General features: G+C 29.5%; 4 protein-coding genes across 4 annotated transcripts; 2 read left to right on the top strand and 2 right to left on the bottom strand.

Moving 5' to 3' along the window:
* Positions 1-773: 773 nt before the first annotated feature.
* LOC130446318 (sorting and assembly machinery component 50 homolog A) lies at positions 774-6,214 on the bottom strand. The gene is made up of 9 exons (XM_056782499.1): positions 5,909-6,214; positions 5,748-5,852; positions 5,563-5,685; positions 5,404-5,499; positions 5,137-5,348; positions 3,414-3,519; positions 3,003-3,272; positions 2,250-2,535; positions 774-1,576 (listed from the first exon to the last, which is right to left on the bottom strand). The coding sequence occupies exons 1-9, from the start codon at positions 5,927-5,929 to the stop codon at positions 1,389-1,391; spliced, it is 1,407 nt and encodes a 468-aa protein (XP_056638477.1). The 5' UTR covers positions 5,930-6,214; the 3' UTR covers positions 774-1,388.
* Positions 6,215-6,732: 518 nt separating this feature from the next.
* On the top strand, positions 6,733-10,331 carry LOC130446315 (vacuolar protein sorting-associated protein 51 homolog). Its single transcript, XM_056782495.1, has one exon. The coding sequence runs from the start codon at positions 6,813-6,815 to the stop codon at positions 9,042-9,044; it is 2,232 nt and encodes a 743-aa protein (XP_056638473.1). The 5' UTR covers positions 6,733-6,812; the 3' UTR covers positions 9,045-10,331.
* Positions 10,332-11,201: 870 nt separating this feature from the next.
* LOC130446316 (Golgi SNAP receptor complex member 1) lies at positions 11,202-15,787 on the bottom strand. Its single transcript, XM_056782496.1, has 4 exons — positions 15,367-15,787; positions 15,086-15,264; positions 14,551-14,789; positions 11,202-12,966 (listed from the first exon to the last, which is right to left on the bottom strand). The coding sequence occupies exons 1-4, from the start codon at positions 15,389-15,391 to the stop codon at positions 12,729-12,731; spliced, it is 681 nt and encodes a 226-aa protein (XP_056638474.1). The 5' UTR covers positions 15,392-15,787; the 3' UTR covers positions 11,202-12,728.
* Positions 15,753-16,855, top strand: LOC130446317 (uncharacterized). The gene is made up of 2 exons (XM_056782498.1): positions 15,753-16,135; positions 16,278-16,855. Exons 1-2 carry the CDS (start codon positions 15,875-15,877, stop codon positions 16,455-16,457), a joined length of 441 nt encoding a protein of 146 aa, XP_056638476.1. The 5' UTR covers positions 15,753-15,874; the 3' UTR covers positions 16,458-16,855.
* The last annotated feature ends 2,564 nt before the right edge of the window (positions 16,856-19,419 follow it).

Below are 19,419 nucleotides of genomic sequence, written 5' to 3'. Positions count from 1 at the left end.
CCTTAAGAGTAATTAGAGCAAAAAAATTTGAGCGTAAACATAATTCAATTTATGTGACAAAAAATAGATGGTTTTGTTTTTATAGAAATGTGAGCCTCACGTCAAGAATGATGCGAAGATGCAACATCAGCATAATTAAATTATAAATTCTCGTACAAATTGTTATTGTTGTTCTTTTTTACTCATTTTACGCAAAGTTTGTAACTATCATTAACAAAATTGTATACAGTATGGTGCAAATGAAAGGAATAAATTCGTTATTTCGTAAACCGGCGACTTTAAGGAAAAATCCTGAAACCCTTCGATTGAAAAACTAACAAATTGAATTAATATTGAAATCGCAATTTCTTCATATTCAATTGTGACGCCCAAAATAGTGTTGCTATAGTTTTTGTTATTTTTCTTTATTTTGCAAACAAATCACATCTACCACTCGGGTAATTAATGACAAAAATTATAAATGGGTAATATTTTTGTTAATATATTAATGTCGTTTAAATTTTTTAAAAGATTTATGTATATTACAATTTTTTTCGAGAGTTTATTCTATATTGTTATTAATATTATTGTCTTGTGTAATATTTCATAATTTTCTCACTTAATTTCAAAAGCCTGGTCTCTAAATCTACGGAGATTTGTAGTTTTGAGTAAGGAATCCAGGATATAAATTCTTCCACGATTTGTTAATTAGCGATGACTTGTATAGACGCCGTGGTATAGGTGGCAAAAACTAAAAGAATATTGCGCAGTTGTGGTATGGAATTAAACGTACGTTTTATTATCACAAAAGTTTTATTTAATTTGAAAAATCTGGTTACAACCTGACAGTTCAAAAACGTCAGTCGCGAACAAGGGCACTTAAAGAAACTAATTTAGTTGCGTTCCAATTCACTAACAGGAACATTGCAAAATTTTTGCCATCTTCAGAGATAACTTCATCTGCCGATGGATGCCCAGGACAATTATCCAACAATAACCAGACCTGACCTATAGCTAGGCTGTTATAAGTGCCGAGAGCTTTGTATTCGCTCTTGATTGTAGGGCTTCTATAGTGTTAGCTTGGAGTGTTTGTCAACTAGACAATGATATTTTTCGAATTTGTATAAAAGTAGTTTTTATATTAAAATGAGTGTCCATATCCAAGTACAATGGTAATATTTTACACTGTCCACAATTGAGCTCCAGTTAACGCTTCAACTCCGATTTATTTCTATTTTCCCACACTATAAAAACGATGTAGTTTTTAATAACTATAAAAATATCTAATAACAATGTCAATTTTTAATTAATAACATCATTTATGTTGCTATGGTACATATACATTTGATTTGAATCGTTGAAACAGCATGTACTTATTAAAACTAAAAACATTTCTGATTGAAATTTTATTACAGAAACTGTACTCCAATTCCAATTTGAACACCAGGATGAGTTTGGTCCCCTTTGTCATATATATACGGGAAGCAATAATTTATTTCTAAACGGGCCATATTGCCAAGCCTCAATGCAACTCCAAGTCCATACGACACCCTCAGATTATTTTGAATGAAATCTAACAAATTGCCATCTTTGAGAACTGAAAAACAAATAATATGAGTAAACAAATATTTCCTTGTAAACCAGGTAGTAAAAATGTGTCTCATACCTTGCAGCACATCAACTATTATTCTACCACAAAGTTGGACTACTTTTTATTTCAATTCATTTTAAAGCTACATAGATGAATAATACCAAAAAAGTTATTTGGAAATGAATTTGTTTGCACAACGCGAAAAAATTATTTTATTGTGAAACCTGCGATTTTTAAAAAATTTTCCGTTTTTTTTACACAATTTTACAGAATTCCATCAATTTGATATTGTTATCAGGACATAGTTCCTGGAATGTTTGTATTTTAAAACAAAATAACCATTTTTTCATCTTTTGTATGAACTTTTAGGAATAACAAGATATCAACTTATGTAGAGAGCAAACCCCAACCAAAGATAGATCATCAGTCACACGTTTCCACCAAACTCAATTAAAGTGGATTTGAAATCCTAGAAAGCAATTAAGTTTTTTTAATTTAACAATTACGTTTGTAAATTTGCAAAACAAAAGTTTACTCAATGCTCCAGAATAAAAAACAGGGAATAACAAAAATATGTATTGTGATTAATAAAATCACTTCTCCTACATTTTCTCAAACACCAGCAGATTATTTGGCTTTTTTGTTTCTATAATGATTCTGAATTATGATAATTATTTACCTTCTATATTTCCTACGTTGCCTCCATTAATAAAAAAGTGAGTCCTAAATAAATCTCCGATTCCGCCTCTACCTGGTCTGAAAGGTAATGGTGTGAAAATATGTAAGCCTCCTGCCCAATAAGCTTTGGATCCAAGAGCATCTCCATCTGAATGTGGACCGACTCCTCGGCTCTGAAAACCTCGAACTGATAGAGGTCCACCCAAAAAGTACATATCGGACAGACTGATTTTTAAATTGTTACTGATACTAGTCATGTATCCTGTACAGAAGCATCCTTGCAAAACCTAAAATAAGTATAATGCATTCAGGAAGAATTATAAAAATTAATTATTGAGCTATTTTATTTTCCAATTGTAATTCAAGATCTGCAACATTTCTATTATAGTATTAACTACAATTATTATGAAGTCTCTGTGGTTAAGTAGGAATTTTTGAAAGCACTGGTTATATTTATACCGAATACTGTTTACACTACCACTACACCAAGACTCACAAATACACTGGACTGAAGGTAAACTGTTTGTTTACCTTTAATCTCTGGAGACGATAACTTGATCTTCGAAATGTTCATGAGACAGTGTAATTGTGAGTGTTGGTGTAGTGGTAGTGTTAACAGTATTTTCAGTATATCTCGGTTGTAACAATTTGAAACACTTCAAGAACTAGATAACACTATATCAAACTTAACTTAGACTCCAGGAATCAATGATATAGTGAAATAGATAATGTATACAGAATTAAAAAAACTCACTATATCTTCCACAATGGAATAGTTTCCTTGTACAAATATATCATTTTTCAAAAAGCCAACATCTCCGCCCAATCCAGCTACTTCTGAAGTCAGTTGGAGTAAAGAACCACTAGTGGGAAATATTAAATCATCTCTAAGATCCAGTGATAGAATATGTCTTAAAGATGACTTTAAACTTGGTCCAGATTCTTTACGAACATCAAATGAGGTATTGCGAGTTAAAACACTTAAATCACGAATATTTGCTTCCCATTGGAGATTATGCTTCAACTAAAAATAAAACAAAACTATTATGTATTCAGAAATTTTTCAAATTTGTACCAATCACATAAAATAATATGTTTTTACATGATTCTTGCTGTGTAGGTAAAATATCAAACAGCTAAATCAATATTTTACTGATAAACTTACTAAGGACCAAGAGTAGAAACCTAAATCAAATATTAATCCACGTTCAAGTTGTTTATACCCAGAAACAGGCCACTCGGTGTTCGACTGGAATATACTTGATGTTAACCTAAAAATAAAACTTAACTATAACAAGTACTTATAATTAAGATACTGTAAATATTGAAAATTTAAGCAAATCAGCCAAATTCGTTTTTATAATATATATTTTATTTTGACAATGATATCCATGTAAAGTATCCGCCATCTTATAAGGCTCTATGGCCTCTGTAAAAACTGCTTATGAAAATATAGATGAAAACCTTTGTTCCCAAAATTGAAATTACATTTTAAAAAGAAAACTACTCAACTGAGCAGCTCTAAAACAAAATGAGAAATATATAAAAACGTGATAAACAGTAACATAAATTTAAATGTGAGCCTGAAAAATGACTCCGAAGTAGAAGAAGCATCAAACAAACTAACCAGTATACTGTAAGAAACTGCCAAACAAACAACTCCTCTAAAAGGAGGAGTGAATAAGAATAACTTATATTAGTGCTATATGAACTTTAGAAGCAAATAGAGCGTGATTTTTATTAAAGCTATTAGTTGTGCGTTAATTTAAAATAGAGTGAAGAAACGAACATTTTTGGTATATTTTATAAAGAAATATGTGAAGTTTATGGTGCTGATTGCTTAACAGAGCGCACGTATCAGAATTGGTATAAACCATTCCTTTCTGTAGATTTGTCTTTCAAAGATGAGCAACGTTCTGGTCAGTCTACTGAAGTTGAATCATAGTAATAATTGAAGAGGATCATCATATAAATGTGGTTGCAAGGAGAGAGGCCACATGTATCAGAAACAAGTTAAGAAGTTTGATACTTGGGTACCTCATGAATTGAAAAAAATTAACACAAAGAATCAACATTTGTGATATGCACCTTGAACAAAATGAAACCAACCCTTTTTTGAAAAGACTCATCACTGGATGGATGAAAAATAGCAAACATGATGAACCAGCATAAACCACATTGAAAGCTGCAAAACAACAAAAAAAACTCATGCTGTCAATATAGTGAGATTACAAAGGTGTTCAGATGTCAACAATTAATGAAACTGGATGAAGAAAGAAAAATGGCCAGAATTGTCAAATCAGAAAGGTTTAGTATTCCATCATGATAATGCAAGGCCCAACACATCTTTGGCAACTCTGGGAAACTATTGGAGTTTGTCTGGAAGTGATGCCACATCCCCCATACAACCCTTATCTGGCACCATCTAATTACCATTTATTTTGAGGTTTGCAGATTTCTTTGAATGGTCAAATTTTCACAAATGATGTTGACCTTCAATTGCACCTAGTTCTGTTTTTTGATAAAGACCAGAAATTTTGTGAGCGTGGAATCATGAAGCTGAAAGAAAAATGGCAAAAGGTCATTGAGCAGAATGGAAGATATATAATTGATTAAAAACTATTTTTTGTTAAAAAAGTTTTATTTTACACTACAAAACCGAAATTACTTTGTCACCAACTCAATACAAAAATTTACATTTCTAATCAATTTTAATAACGACAGAAGCAGGTCAATATGTCAAATTTTTACCTAATATTTTAAACTGATTTTTCTATAAATAAAGACAAATAATCTCAAAAAACATATAAAAAGAAAATTAGTCTAAATTAATATATAGTTAGAAGTGCTATTGACAGTATACACTAAGCTTTGTTGATTATACTCACGTTGGGCGATATTTTCCTCTAAAAGGTTTGATAAATGCCAAATTAAAGTTACTAGATTTTTTTGAACCATGACTATATTCAACTTGTACTCTTTCTCCTCTACCAAAAATATTAGGAGCTCTCATTCCTATCTGCAAAACACCTTCATTGTTTCCTACATGAGTACTGACACCGCCTGTTATTCTCTTATGTTCTTTGACATTGAATGTTACCTTAAATAATTTAAAATGCAATAAATATTTAAGTGAATATAATATCAAAACTTACTTCTAAACCATCTGGGGTGGCCTTAGATCCTTTACTGGTATCAATGAACACAGATATATTCTTGAAACATCCCAGTTCATCTAATTTTACACGTGCCTAATAATATTAAGTAAGTAGTTAAATTTAGTAAATACATTTAAAAACTCGAAAATTACTAACTTTATGTGCTTTCAACAAAACATCTTGAAAATCTTTCGCTTTAAATAACTCTTTTATGCAATCTTCTACGATATCGTTTTTCGTCCTCGAAAGCCCATCTATATGTATTTTGTCAACTCTGGCCTAAAATCACCGATATTTATAGAACAGTATTTCCTTATATTATAAAATAAACTTATACGTACTTTAACGCCTTCTAAATCGATTTCCTTTATTTGTTCCCTGTCTGATGGTTCTCTGTATATATTTTTATTTTTAAAATTAAGTGTTTCTGTTACATTATCATCAACCTAAAAGTTTAAGGTTATTAATAAAAAAATTGTGGCATTATGGAATTTATATTTACTTTAGCATGTACTATTCCCATATTTAACGGATTCCACGAAATATAATTTAATACATTTTTTAAAAACCTCTGCCTGAAATATTATTCAAATTGGATTTTTTCAAAAAATCTGATGGGAATTAAATGAACACCCATTCCTTATTGGCAGATAAACTGACATATGTCACATGATCCAAGATTTGGTTTTTTTTCCAAGATACTATTTATAATATAGTCTATACAACAGAACTAATACTACGTTTTTTTGTTTACACTATCGATCTGTTTCAACGTTCAACTATGTAGTGTGAATTTGCTCGAGTCACTAAGCGATCACAGCGCCAGAAACTCTTTTTTGGGCGTTCTACATAGCGACTACGATCGTTGTAATCGCTGCAGGAACGACACGACTAACGTTTACGACGACCCTTGTCAAGAAATGGGTCGATGTGAGCAGCGGTATTTTTACAACTCAAGCAACGCAGATTGCAACCATGAGAATATATCTCATTATTGGATGCTGTATGGGATATTATAAGTACTTTTGAAACATTTTCGTGACGCACCACCAACTATTTTACTATCGCCGCAGAAGATATTTTGATTTTAGTTTAATGGAAATAGTTAACACTCCACTAAAAAATCCAATTATTTTCTGATTTGCCATTCGTTAATATTTATCTCAACGCTCAAAATGCCATTCTACTTAGATTTACGATTATAACACTCTGGACTAAGTGGAACGGGAAAAATCGTGGTCGTGAACGTTATTGTCATGAGTGCACAGTGGAATGCACCCATGGTATACTCCAATAATACACGGATTTTTATGAAAAAGAACAGTCACAGAACATAACCTTAGAGTAAGTTATGTGAGAATAGTAATCAATCAACAACGTAAATATTTACTTTTTAAGAGGATAAAATGGCTGAAAAAAAGGCAAATTGTTTGGATATTAATGGACCTAATTTTAATCCGAATATGTATTTAGAAAAAATATTCAAAGAATACACTTTAAAACAAATATTGGATCACGAAAGTGAAGTTGTTAAAGATACACAAACACTACACTCTGATATGCAGACACTGGTTTACGAAAATTACAATAAGTTTATATCAGCAACAGATACTATCAAGAAAATGAAATATGATTTCAAAAAAATGGAAACTGAAATGAATTTATTAGCTTCAAATATGGCCTCTATTACATCGTTTTCTGGTCAAATAAATAATACTTTACAAGACACACGTCAAAAAATTAGCAAATTATCTGGTGTACATGCCTTGTTACAAAAATTGCAGTTTCTTTTTAAGTTACCAAATACGCTTAAAGCTCGAATGGAAGAAAGGAACTATATCTTAGCAACTCAAGACTATCTTCATGCACAGAGAGTCCTGCAACAATATGGTGATATGCCTTCATTCCAGGGAATTAAAGGTGATTGTGAATTAATTGTGAATGAGTTGAAAATAGAATTAAGGAAACAGTTTTCAAATCCAAATGCTTCAGCTAAAGAACTAACAGAAGCAGTTGATTTGTTATTAAAATTAGATGAACCAGCAAAAGAACTATGTATGGAATTCTTGTCATGTGCTGAAAAACGTCTTGCCGAACAGTTAGTTATGTTGAAAGATCAAAGTGAACAACGTGATATCATAGAGTTTGTTGACCTTGGTTGTTCAGGATTTTTGAGTGATTTATGTTTGATTGTTGCTTCTTTTCATGATATGTTCATAAATAGAGTACATACTGAGAGTATTGAAAATAGTGATATTTTTGAAAATTTTGCTGCTGTTGAATTGGATAGTTTTGTGCAAGATAATATGAAAAAGTATTTTGAGTTAGTCCAGAATAAAGTAGATTCTGAACAAGATGTCGGCGATACTAGCATATTAGTACAAGCTCTTGATAGATTTTATAAAAGAATAGAAAGCAACACCCTTTGTAAAGACATAGACTTTGCTAAAGTTGCAGCAGATATTGTTATTAATGCTGCTAGAAAGCAATGTAAATCTCATCTGCAAATTCTAAAAATGCATTTTGCCGACACCTTAACAAAAATTAGACAAACATTAAGTACCCCTAAATTAATCAATCAAGAAGAATCAACTAAAAATTTAAATGAACTACTTAATTCTTTGGTTGTCACAATTGTTGAAAAAGTAAAAGGAGTATTACAAGATTTAGTCGTGTTCCTTGAACCAACTGTAAATTTTGCAAACAAACCACAATTTAAAGATAGTTTTTGTATAGATAATGTAAGAGAAGGTTTAATTGTATGCTTTCTTCATCACTTAACAGCTACTGCAAGGAGTTTTTGTGCTAAAGGAGCATCAGATCCAAAAATGCCACCTACATTGTTACTAGTGTTATCTAAATTTTGTATAGATTTTCAAAATGGGCATGTGCATTTTATATTATCTCAAACTGACGAATTGTTTAATATAAATTCAAAAGATAATCTTTCTCTTACAAATGAAACTGAAATAAATAATGCAATGCAAGAATCAGCACAAGAATTGTTGAATTATTATGTAAGAATTCAAGGACTTAACTGTTCTCAGATGCTTAGAAAGAGTGTAGAAACTAGGGATTGGTTACATACTATTGAACCAAGAACAGTTAGAGCAGTTATGAAGAGAGTAGTAGAAGATATAGCAGTGATAGACTCAACAGTATCTCAATTGTATGAAGACCAAGGAAATAATGGTACAGAACATAGCAGTGATTCTAGTCGTAAAGCCCATAGCATATCTCTTCCCAGACATCAGTATCGTTCTAATTGGTCAAATTACACTCCAAATCCTTTAGATTCTGCCTTAGTCTCCAACATGCATAGACTATTTAGTGAAAGAATAGATATATTTTCATCTGTACAATTCAATAAGATTTCAATTTTAACCGGAATTATAAAAATCAGTTTGAAAACATTTATGGAATGTGTTCGTCTCAAAACATTTAGCAAATATGGATTACAACAAATTCAAGTGGATACCCACTATTTGCAGTTGTATCTTTGGAGGTTTGTGGCTGACGAGAATCTAGTCCACTTCTTATTAGACGAAATATTAGGTTCCGCTGCACACAGGTGTCTGGAACCAGTTTTAATGGAACCAAGTGTTGTTGACATTATTTGTGAAAGGGGACAAAATTAAGTACGTTTTTTTATTGAAATAGCAAATGATTTTAACATACATAAATGTATTTAATCTATAGTTATAAACATAAATTGTAATATTGTATTCAATATAAATGTTATTTATTCAATAATCTTTACTCGCGCAAAAGTATCCACAGTTATCAGTTTCAGCAACAATTGATGCTGATTTTTAATGCTGACACCCAAATTGTAATTCATTTTTTGAAAGCGGGACCTAGGGCAAGTAATAAACCTTCAAACTATCAGACAATTATATAAGAAATGTGTTACTTGTTCCCTTGTTTTTTTATCAATATAATTTGGTTCGACTTTAGTCATTTTTGAAAACTTATGACTGTAATTACTAACTAACTATGTATGTTACAGAAATATTTTTAAAGACTAAAATTTGACTAACATTGTTCCAAGGTTAAGGTTGCTTTTTATTTTAGGATATGAACTCTTATACTGATCTTGACAATTCTTTGATCCTTTGTAAGTTTTCGTTTGGATCAGCTCTGTTTGTTTCAATTGTTTGCTTTCATTTAATTTTTCAACAGGAAAATTAATAAAAATGAACAGAAAAGTGATTGAAGCGAAAATATACAAAATCCAAGGAAATTTGTATTAAGAAATTATAAAAGAAATAGAGGAAATATTAATATGAGACCAGTTAGAAGATCATTATTTAGTTCTCTAATAAAAGACAATGAGATGAAAGTATCTAATTATTTATGTAGAAAAGACAAAACAATATAAATATCCAACTTGGAATGGAAGAAAAGAGAAAAGATGCAGAGAACATGAAAGAAATTGTAGTATAATAATAGAGATACCAAATGAAACAAGGAAACTTAGAACGATCAAAAGTGTGAAGAATCGAAAGAAAAGATAAATTCAATGCATTAGATTACAAACCAAAGAGTAGATGTTTTAAAAGATAATACTAATAATATATTTTGTTAAAGACTTAAAGAAAAGTCGAAACGTCAAAATTTATTTTTCTTTTAAAAATTATCAAAAACAAAACTAATTTTGAAACAGAAGAGACCTAAAATCAAGAACATTATATATATTAAGCATCGTGTATTAGATTCCGTGTCAAGAATTTTTGAATCTTTATAATTGAATTTGTTTTTTTTATATATTTCATGATTCGTTAATGCAGTTCTATTTTTTTATCGTATTGATGACCTCTTAGTCTATTTTTTAAATACTGAGATGTTTGCCCTATGTAGACAGCGTCACAATTAGTACAAAGCACTTGATAAATAATATTACTTCTTTTGTTTTTTTGGATGAAAGAAAATACAATACAATCGTTATAGTTAAGTAAGTGTCATAAATAGGTACGTAAATAATGCAGTTATTGAAACTACCATTAAATCTAAATTATAAATATTAAATAATAAAGTAACACAAGAATAACATTTTGTTTTCTAAATTTTAAATCTTGTCACCAGGTAGAAAGTAGAAATCTCATCTACGTATTAAAGAAAGTGAGTTCCAGGATTCTCTATAATTATTATAGATTGATTGAAATATTAAATTATAATCCATTCAGTCTTCCCACACTGTATAATTTGTAAATTATGTTATTAAAATATTGAGAAAATAAAGTTCGCTGTAAAAATGTTTTTGTAAGAGACAATCCTTTATGATAAATGATTTAATTCATGAGGGTGAGTTCACAGAACATACACTAAGGTATGTGTGAGTTTTTCTACAACAAAGTTTGTAAATCATTGATGATTATTAATTCACACTTTTTGATTTTTCTGTATTTAAGAAAGTTTCAAAGTTTTTGATAGATGACGGTGGCTACGCCGTTTGTATTCATGTTTGAGTCAACACCACTTGAGATTCTTATTTTTAAACAAAGATCAGTTACATATCGATATAAGGAAGGGGACGATTTTAATTTTTTTTGTTTAAAAAATCAAAATTGCAAAATGAAGCGTATCACATTATTCTTATATCCTCAAACTCAAAGCATGTTAGCTTGTTGGGGAAGGATAGTTTATTTTGATTTACAGAATTACTGATAAATAGAAAATAAAATTTTGAGTCTAGATCTTCTTAGTTACATAATATAATTAATAAATATTAAGTTTTTTTTAAGTAACGTTTTTAATAATTTATAAAAATAGATAGAAAAAATACTACATTCAAATTTAAACGGTTATAAATTTATTAAAAACAAAATTATTGAAAACTTGTTAATGAAATGTACGACCAAATCTTTATCTTTAAAAACATCTATACCTGTGTAATTCACTATACCCTATTTCGTTAACTGCTAATTTCAAAAAAGATTGATAAATATTTATCTCATTACTTACTGTGAGTAAATGATTGATACTCCACTCTGTGCATAAAATATTAGATTGACAAACTTGTATTTTAGGATTTATAATTTGCTGAGTATCGTCTGAAGTTCAAATTTCTGAAACCGTTGGTGAGATACACACTAATCTCTAAGAACGATAACTTTAATATTAAAACAGTGTAATTTAGGTTAGTGAACAGTAATCATAATAGCAAATTGCAATAATATCAAATTGAGTAGCTATTTCCATTTTTATTATTTTTACAGGGATAAAAGCATCAAATTATACTGGCAAAATCATACTACTACTTTAGACTTGCATAGACATGTGAACATAATGAGAGTGTAGAGAGTCCTTTGGCTTGGTGTCTGTAGCAGAAACTAATAGTACAATCGAAAAATAATCTATGCTATAGACTATTAAGATGTCTAGATGTAGAATAGTAAATTTAATGAGATCTCGTTTAAAATAATAGAAACGAGACTAAAAATTAATTTTAAAACAATCTTATGAATATTATGCGTCCTTGTTTCGATTCCATTTTGTAGGAAATTACTTCCTCTGGATTTCTTTTTGGGTGTTTTTACAAAGATTTGTTCTATTTTATTCTTATCTTGAAACTATGCTTCATCAAACTTTAAAAACACATTGGTCTATAATAATAAATCAAGAAATATGTAATTAACTTTTCTATATTATTTTTTAAATCTGTCATCTAGCTCCTAACTGTAAATGAAAATAGAAAGCCAGTTTCGTTTCCGAATCCAAGATGAATTCAACAAGTTTTAGATAAGTTATCAATTAATAACACTGTTTTTAGGACATTCAACACAATTTTAAGGATTCTAAAATAGTTTTAAATGACAGCTATGAAACAGCAGTATCCAGGGATATCAATTTAGAAAAAATTACAAATGTTTGCAATATTATATTCATACTGAACATACAGGTTACACCAACACTCAGAATTACACTTGCTGACGCGCGTTTTGATAACCAAGTTATCATCTTCAGAGTAAACTGTGTATCTCTGAAATTATTTGGAATAATTTTTCTTAATTTCAGATTTGTTCTCATGTAGTTTGACCATCATTGAATGTACACAATAAAGATATGATCAGAATACAGAAAAGTTTTATTTGAAGATGAATTTCTTCAATGATTGTCGTTGAAATTTGGGTAACATAAAATACTTCATATATATAAGAGACAATAACTGTTCAAAGCTATCTAATATTTCATGCTATTAGTATTTTATTATAGTAAATATATAAAGAACTCTTATAAATGATTATTTTTGAGCCTATCACATACCATAAATTTGAAATTATTCAATAAACATAATATATACTATCTTAAATATTGCTGTTTTAGCTGAAAATATAAATCAACATTAAAATTGTACAAAAAGATATAACCAAACCCAAAATAATAGAATCTCGTCGTTTTCTAATGTTAATTCTCTGGATTAAACTATTAATTAAAGGATACTTGTTCGAAATATCATTGAATCTGGTTTGTAGCCTTTTTAAGGTTTGTCTCTGTGATGTTAAATGTTCTCTTGTTTCCATTGCTATCGATATTTGATCATTTACGAGACGATCAGAACTGCAAAAACATTGATTTTGAATACATACATTCACAAAAAAATAAAGAATAATTAGAAGAAACAATAGCTTTTGAAATTACTTTTTAAAAACATCAAGTACATTATAAGCCAACAATTATTCAATACAATTAATTCATATATAGTTATAAGGAAATAAAAAACAAAACCAATTAAGGCTGTGTTTCCCAACGTGGAGCCCACGCCCCAAAGTGGGGATTGTAATGGGGAGCAATTCTAAAATGAAATCGCCTTTACCCTGGTCCATTTAAATGTAATGCTATATTTTGAGGTCAAAATTAAAACAAAAAAGCAAATTCTTAAATAATTGTGACAAATAAATATTATAAAATTGTTTGACAACAAGGGACCCCCAGGTGCTTTAAAATTTTGCTAAACAACACAGTTGTTCGCATCTGAATCAAAGAACTTCAATTTTTGAAGAAAGTAAGTTGAGGTCCGATTATACATATCTAAAAAAGAAGCAGTCAAACAAGTGGCACTGTAAGCCAAGATCAGTATCAAACGTCAATGGTCAGCTGACCAACGCCAACTGAGTTTGAGAAGAATTCCTTTTCTTCACAGTCACATGTGTATTATGTATTAATTTTTAAATTGATGTTATCATTTTTTATGGAGTTGAAGGGGTGAAGAAAGCTCTGTTTTTAATTTATGTAAGTTATGTTTTGTTATTGTTTCTCTAACTTTTTCTGAAATAATAGGCAAATTAATTCATTTCTGAATATTTCATTCCTTAAAAATCTCTCCATTTTTTCTACTTGTCATTTATTTAAAAGAAAAATTCTTTGATTAAAACAAATTAATTTTTCAACAAGGATGATAGAGCTCATTTTAGTGGATTTGTCTAATATATCAAATAGCAATATCAAGAAGAACTCTCAGAAATGCAAAATGATGAATCAGTTAAAAAAATTTATTAAATATAAAAAGGAGTGATGGCTTTGTGAGGAAAGAGATATCAAATACCCAAATTTAACCTAAGGTGCAAGAAAACTATTGTTACCATTCCCATCTTCATATTTAGCTGGATGTTTACTGGTAAAAAATAAAATCGTCTGAATATAACAGAACGGGAAGACCGAGACTGAAGCTAATCAAAATGGAACCTAACATAAAATCTTTGTGCATTAAAAGCAAGGATTTCTCTAAAATTAATATATTAACTTATAGAAAAAATTTTCAATAAAATGACTTTGAATTTTATTATATGTTTTGGAAATTTATTTAATGTGTTTTGTTAAAAATTTCCTAGTGATTTCTCCCTAAAACCTATCATTTAAGTTCCTTAACTGAACAATTAAATTTTTCTATATTAAAAATATGTTACATAAGACAGCATAAGAATTTTAGAATGGCTAGGGTGGGGTATGGCACAAAAAAGGCTGGGAAAATACTGAATGAGGGTATTGTCTAATAAACACCTTTTGGTTGAATCAATTACTTAAATAATCTTACAATTTCTATATTGTAAATAGAGACTAATATTGTTATCCTTTCTGAAATATTCAGTCTGTTCAAAATTGAGAAGAAAGGAAAAATTCCTATAAAACTCATAAAAATCTTACTTATGTATGTGCTGATTTTCTTTTAAATATACATCTCTTCTATTATTAACTCCATCTGTTCTAAAATTATCTGAACCTCGTAAAAGATCCTCTCGTTGTCTTTGGCTTTCCCTTAATGAATTTGTTTTCCTAAAATCTCTTGATAAATCTGCTAATATATCTTTATGTCTTTGTAAAGTGTGCATCATTGCAGCTCCTGTTACAGGTTGCTCTGCCAGTCTATCATTTATTTGTGTTAACTGAAAAGATACAATGTAATTGAATTGAGATTTTAATATGTAATATGACCAAATTATATTCATAAATACTTTTTAAATCATTTTGTTATATTTTCTTTCTAATAACAAGCATGTAACAAACATTTATCGAAATTTTTATGAAGTGCATTTTTTGAGGGCTAATTAATAAAAAATGGATCCATAAAACATACGAAAATAGAAGACTGAGTAATTACTATTTTTATTTTTTTTAAATATATTACTTATTACTTATATGTAAATGTAGCAATAATTGAAAATCGTATTTATGTGCTCACTTTATTTAGTAGCTCTTCAATTTCCACAGACATTGCTTCAAAAGTGTCATCTCCAGATAAAAGGGGTATAGTGTCTGGATTTCCAGTACTAGGAGTTTTAATTCCAGCACCTAATTTACTAAACGCTACTAACTTTAGGTCGATTTCATTTTCTAGTTGCCTTGCCTGCTTTCGCAGATCTACAATGAAAATAAATAAGATTCAAATAATGAACTTTATTAGAAAGTTTATTGTTTGATATATATTTATATATACATATATGTATATACTATAATATTAACCTTCATAGGAAAATGCTGCAGCCATTTTTCATAAGAATATTTATTCATTTATTTTGCCAACTGTTTTGACAACTTTGATTGTCAGGGAAAAGTTCATATTTGTTGATCATACGAAATATCTTCTGTTTTGTGGCCTTCACTATCTTTGTGATTAGGTACAAACTACCTAATAATTTTGAGTACTTATTATTTTATTAATATTTATTTTGAAACTTTATATATCAAATTTTAACGTGATTATTCGTACTTGTTTTCGAATATTCAACACAGAAATAAATAATTAAAAAAACTTTCCAGTAAGACACTACAAAAGTTCAGCCACAAAGTTTATAATTTACACTTCTGTGGTTCAGCTACGAAAATCAGTTTTAGACTGTCATTTCCCTAACAAAGATTATAAGGATGGATGGTACCTCTGAGTGAAAGTGGTGACATTTGAAATAACGGTTTTTTGTGATTTGAAAACAAACTTTTTTCTTTTAAAGGAAACTAATTAATAAACATAAACATGTTACCAGGTAAAAGTGACTCATTCTCCTTTCATAGTGGGGAGAGTGTTAATCGATGTTCAATTAGAAGTACAGGTATGCAGAATTGCAGGAGAAAATTGGAAGATAATTTCAATGACAAAACTGGAATACAAGAAAACAGATCAGTATTAGGAGTATTATCCCTTAACGATAATGCTAGAAAAACACTCAGAAATGGAGCAGAAAGAATAACTAAAACATTAAATATATTTAGAACATCATTAGGGACTTTTACACAAGTGAGTGAAGCTTTATATATTTTTCAACCTTATTCCTAAATTACCACGAAATATTTTATAAACATATTGCTATTTTTTTATGTTTATTCAAGCCTTAAAATGTGTAGTTGACCTTAAGTTAAAGATCATAATGTGTTTTCAGAGGTTCAAAATATCTACCAAACGACGACAGATATTAGAAGAAGGTCCAATGACTCCAAACTGTACCAACACTCCATATGTGAAACAAGTCTTGGGACGGACACCAACAAAAATGTACAGTCCATTTGGTATTGACAGTCCTTATAATGCTACGACTTATAACAAAGAAAATATGCCTTAGAAACAATATAAAGCTGGTTTAACTGTAATTAATTCTACAATAATACAATACAGTATTTATATATTTTTAAGATATTTGAAAATTATGCACTAATTGCACATCTGATAAATGTTAGTTAATTAATGAGAATGTAGTACACTTTCTTAAATGTATGATTACATTTTTTGTCATTTTTACTTGTGTTTATCTACAAATTATATTTTTTATAAAATACATTTGTTTTATTGCCTATTATTAAAAGTTTACTTTTAGCTGGGTACAATTCCTACAGGAATCCATGTAACCTCTTGGAGGTCTGAGGGGGTTGAAAATGTTTTTAATTATTAGAATTAGTCAATAATTTTAGCGTCATACTATTTTTGTATCATATGTTTATTTTTTGTTTGATAAAAAAGCGAGTTGTAGAGACGACGTTAAATAAGAAAGTTATCATTTTATACAGATTTTTGTACCTGCTATTTGAATTAATAAATGTTTAACAAAGGACTGTTGTAAATCTATATACGGAACTTATGAACTTATCGTGAACACTGATTCTAGTTATATCTTGCAAGATTTAATATTTTTATTGAACATTATATTTTTTAGTTCTTGGGGAGTCCGCTCCCCCCGTTGGCACGCCACTGGTTTGACACCCTGCATTTATAGTTCCTTTCCTATTACACAATTTTAATTTATATATATATATATATATATATATATATATATATATATATATATATATATATAAGTGGAAGCTGCTCCGACTAAGAAATACAGAATTACAACAATTTTTCTATCCTCCGAGGTTTCAGCTCGGTTCTGCGCGTTCTCAAGCATGCGCAGAATAGATAAAAAGTCTCGAACGAAAGAGAAAATGAATATTGTAGACACCGTAACGTAAGGACATTTTTTTCCATAAGAACTGTCCATATGAGATTATTAACATAATTGGAAAGAAACTAATATATTAATAACATTATAAAGCTGAAGTAGATAACTTAAAATCTTTTTCCGAAGTCATCAACAGTGTAAAAAGTTTGTGGCATATTAATAGATGAAAATTGTTGGTTTGAAGGTACCTGCTTTTCAGAATAAGCTGAGAATTTCATATTTTATTTCTAATTTATGCTTAACGTAAGAGATTTCGGCTAGTAAAAAAAAGGTTGGTTTATGCAGCCAAAATTAACATTAAATTAACAAAGTAAATTACTAGTTGAAAAACACTGAAACTGTACTTGTGGTTCATGCAGGAAATTTACAGTAAATATGAATTGAAATTAAGCTAAGAGTTCGCAAACTTTTAACTTCTTAGTTTAATTCTTTACTTTTGAGTGGTTTGAGCACAGAATTTGTCACTGGTCGTCTGTGTTCACTTTTTAAATGATGATGATCTGGTTATTATAGGCAATTTTAATATTCCCCAATGAGTCATTTCCATCACCAGTGCATCCGAGGTACAACTTTCAGAAGGCTAATTCCCCCCAAGTCTACAGCGATTTGCTCAATATAAACTAGAATCAATTATTGGTTGAAAACAACGTTGACACAACTTGCAAATATTTTTACAGTCAAATTCAAAAGGCAGTTGCTGCTGGCGTTCCCAAAACAACTCCCAGATCTTTCAAAAAATACCCTTCATAGTTTAACAAGGACATTATTCGCAACCTTAAGGTGAAACATCGTTCGCTACAAAAATTTAAGAGTATGTATGAATAAAAATGATGACTGCATTGAATTTAGTCATCTGCTAGCCAAGATTAAGATATATATATATATATATATATATATATATATATATATATATATATATATATATATATATATATATACCTCGGAGTCATTACAACTACATGAAAAATGTAGAACAACAGCTAACAATTGATGCTAAGAAGTGTTGGTCCTGTTTAAATACCAATAGTAAAACTACTAGCATAGCATGCTCTATAAAAAAGACCCTCTTAACCAACCAGATGACATTGTAAATGATTTAGCTGATTATTTTCAGTCAGGATATATTATTACCTCATCTACACCTAATTTTGATCATATTGATTCAAATATAAATTGTTCGTCTTGTGTTACTCCCTATTTCACTGAGTCTGAAGCTTTAACTAGCCTCAATAAAATTAAAACCAAACTCTTTATCTGGTCCTGATGGGTATCAGCCTTTCTATTACGGGTCTTTGCGTCTGTTCGTGCAAAACCATTGTGTTAGTTCTTTAATCTCGTTAAAATGTGGTAAATTTCCGATGATATGGAAAACTGGACAAACTTGTCCCATTTTTAAAAAAGATAATAAGGTTGTAGTACAATCAATAAGTAATGAATAGCATGGTAGATCTGCAGTCACGGATTTAATGTACTTAACGCAGTATACGGCAGCACAGTTAGATAGAGGTGGTCAGGCTGATGTCATCTATACAGATTTTTCCAAAGCTTTTGATCGATTCATTTACCAATTTCTTTATGTCATACCTCATGAATAGAGACTTAGTTACTTACCATGGTTTTAATTCCATAGAAACTAACGCGTCCTATGGAGGCCACTATTATTTTTAATATTTATAAATGGATTGTTTACTAATTAAATTCTTATGTTCTCCTTTATGCAGATGATCTGAAGATACTCGAACATTGATGACTGCCACTTACTTCGACTATACGTATATGTTCTTACTTGATATTAATTCACAAAATTGTGAAAAATTGACCTTCCAGAACTGCTAGACTGGGCCATGCTTAAATACCAGGGCTAGGCCAAGCTTAAATGTCAGCGATGGGCCAACCTTAACTGCCAGGACTGGGCAAAGATTAAATACCGAGACTTATTCATTACATAACTTTTTCTTCTTTATCTTTATTTCATCTCTTTATTTATTTTTTATTCAATATAATTTTTTTGATTTTAAAAATATGCAAACATAAATTAACAATATAAAAATATCAGATAATTAGATAAATAAAAATATTAAACACTTGT

Source organism: Diorhabda sublineata, chromosome 7, assembly GCF_026230105.1.
Source record: "Diorhabda sublineata isolate icDioSubl1.1 chromosome 7, icDioSubl1.1, whole genome shotgun sequence".
Lineage (NCBI taxonomy): Eukaryota > Metazoa > Arthropoda > Insecta > Coleoptera > Chrysomelidae > Diorhabda > Diorhabda sublineata.
This window is presented reverse-complemented; position numbering and strand designations above follow the sequence as displayed.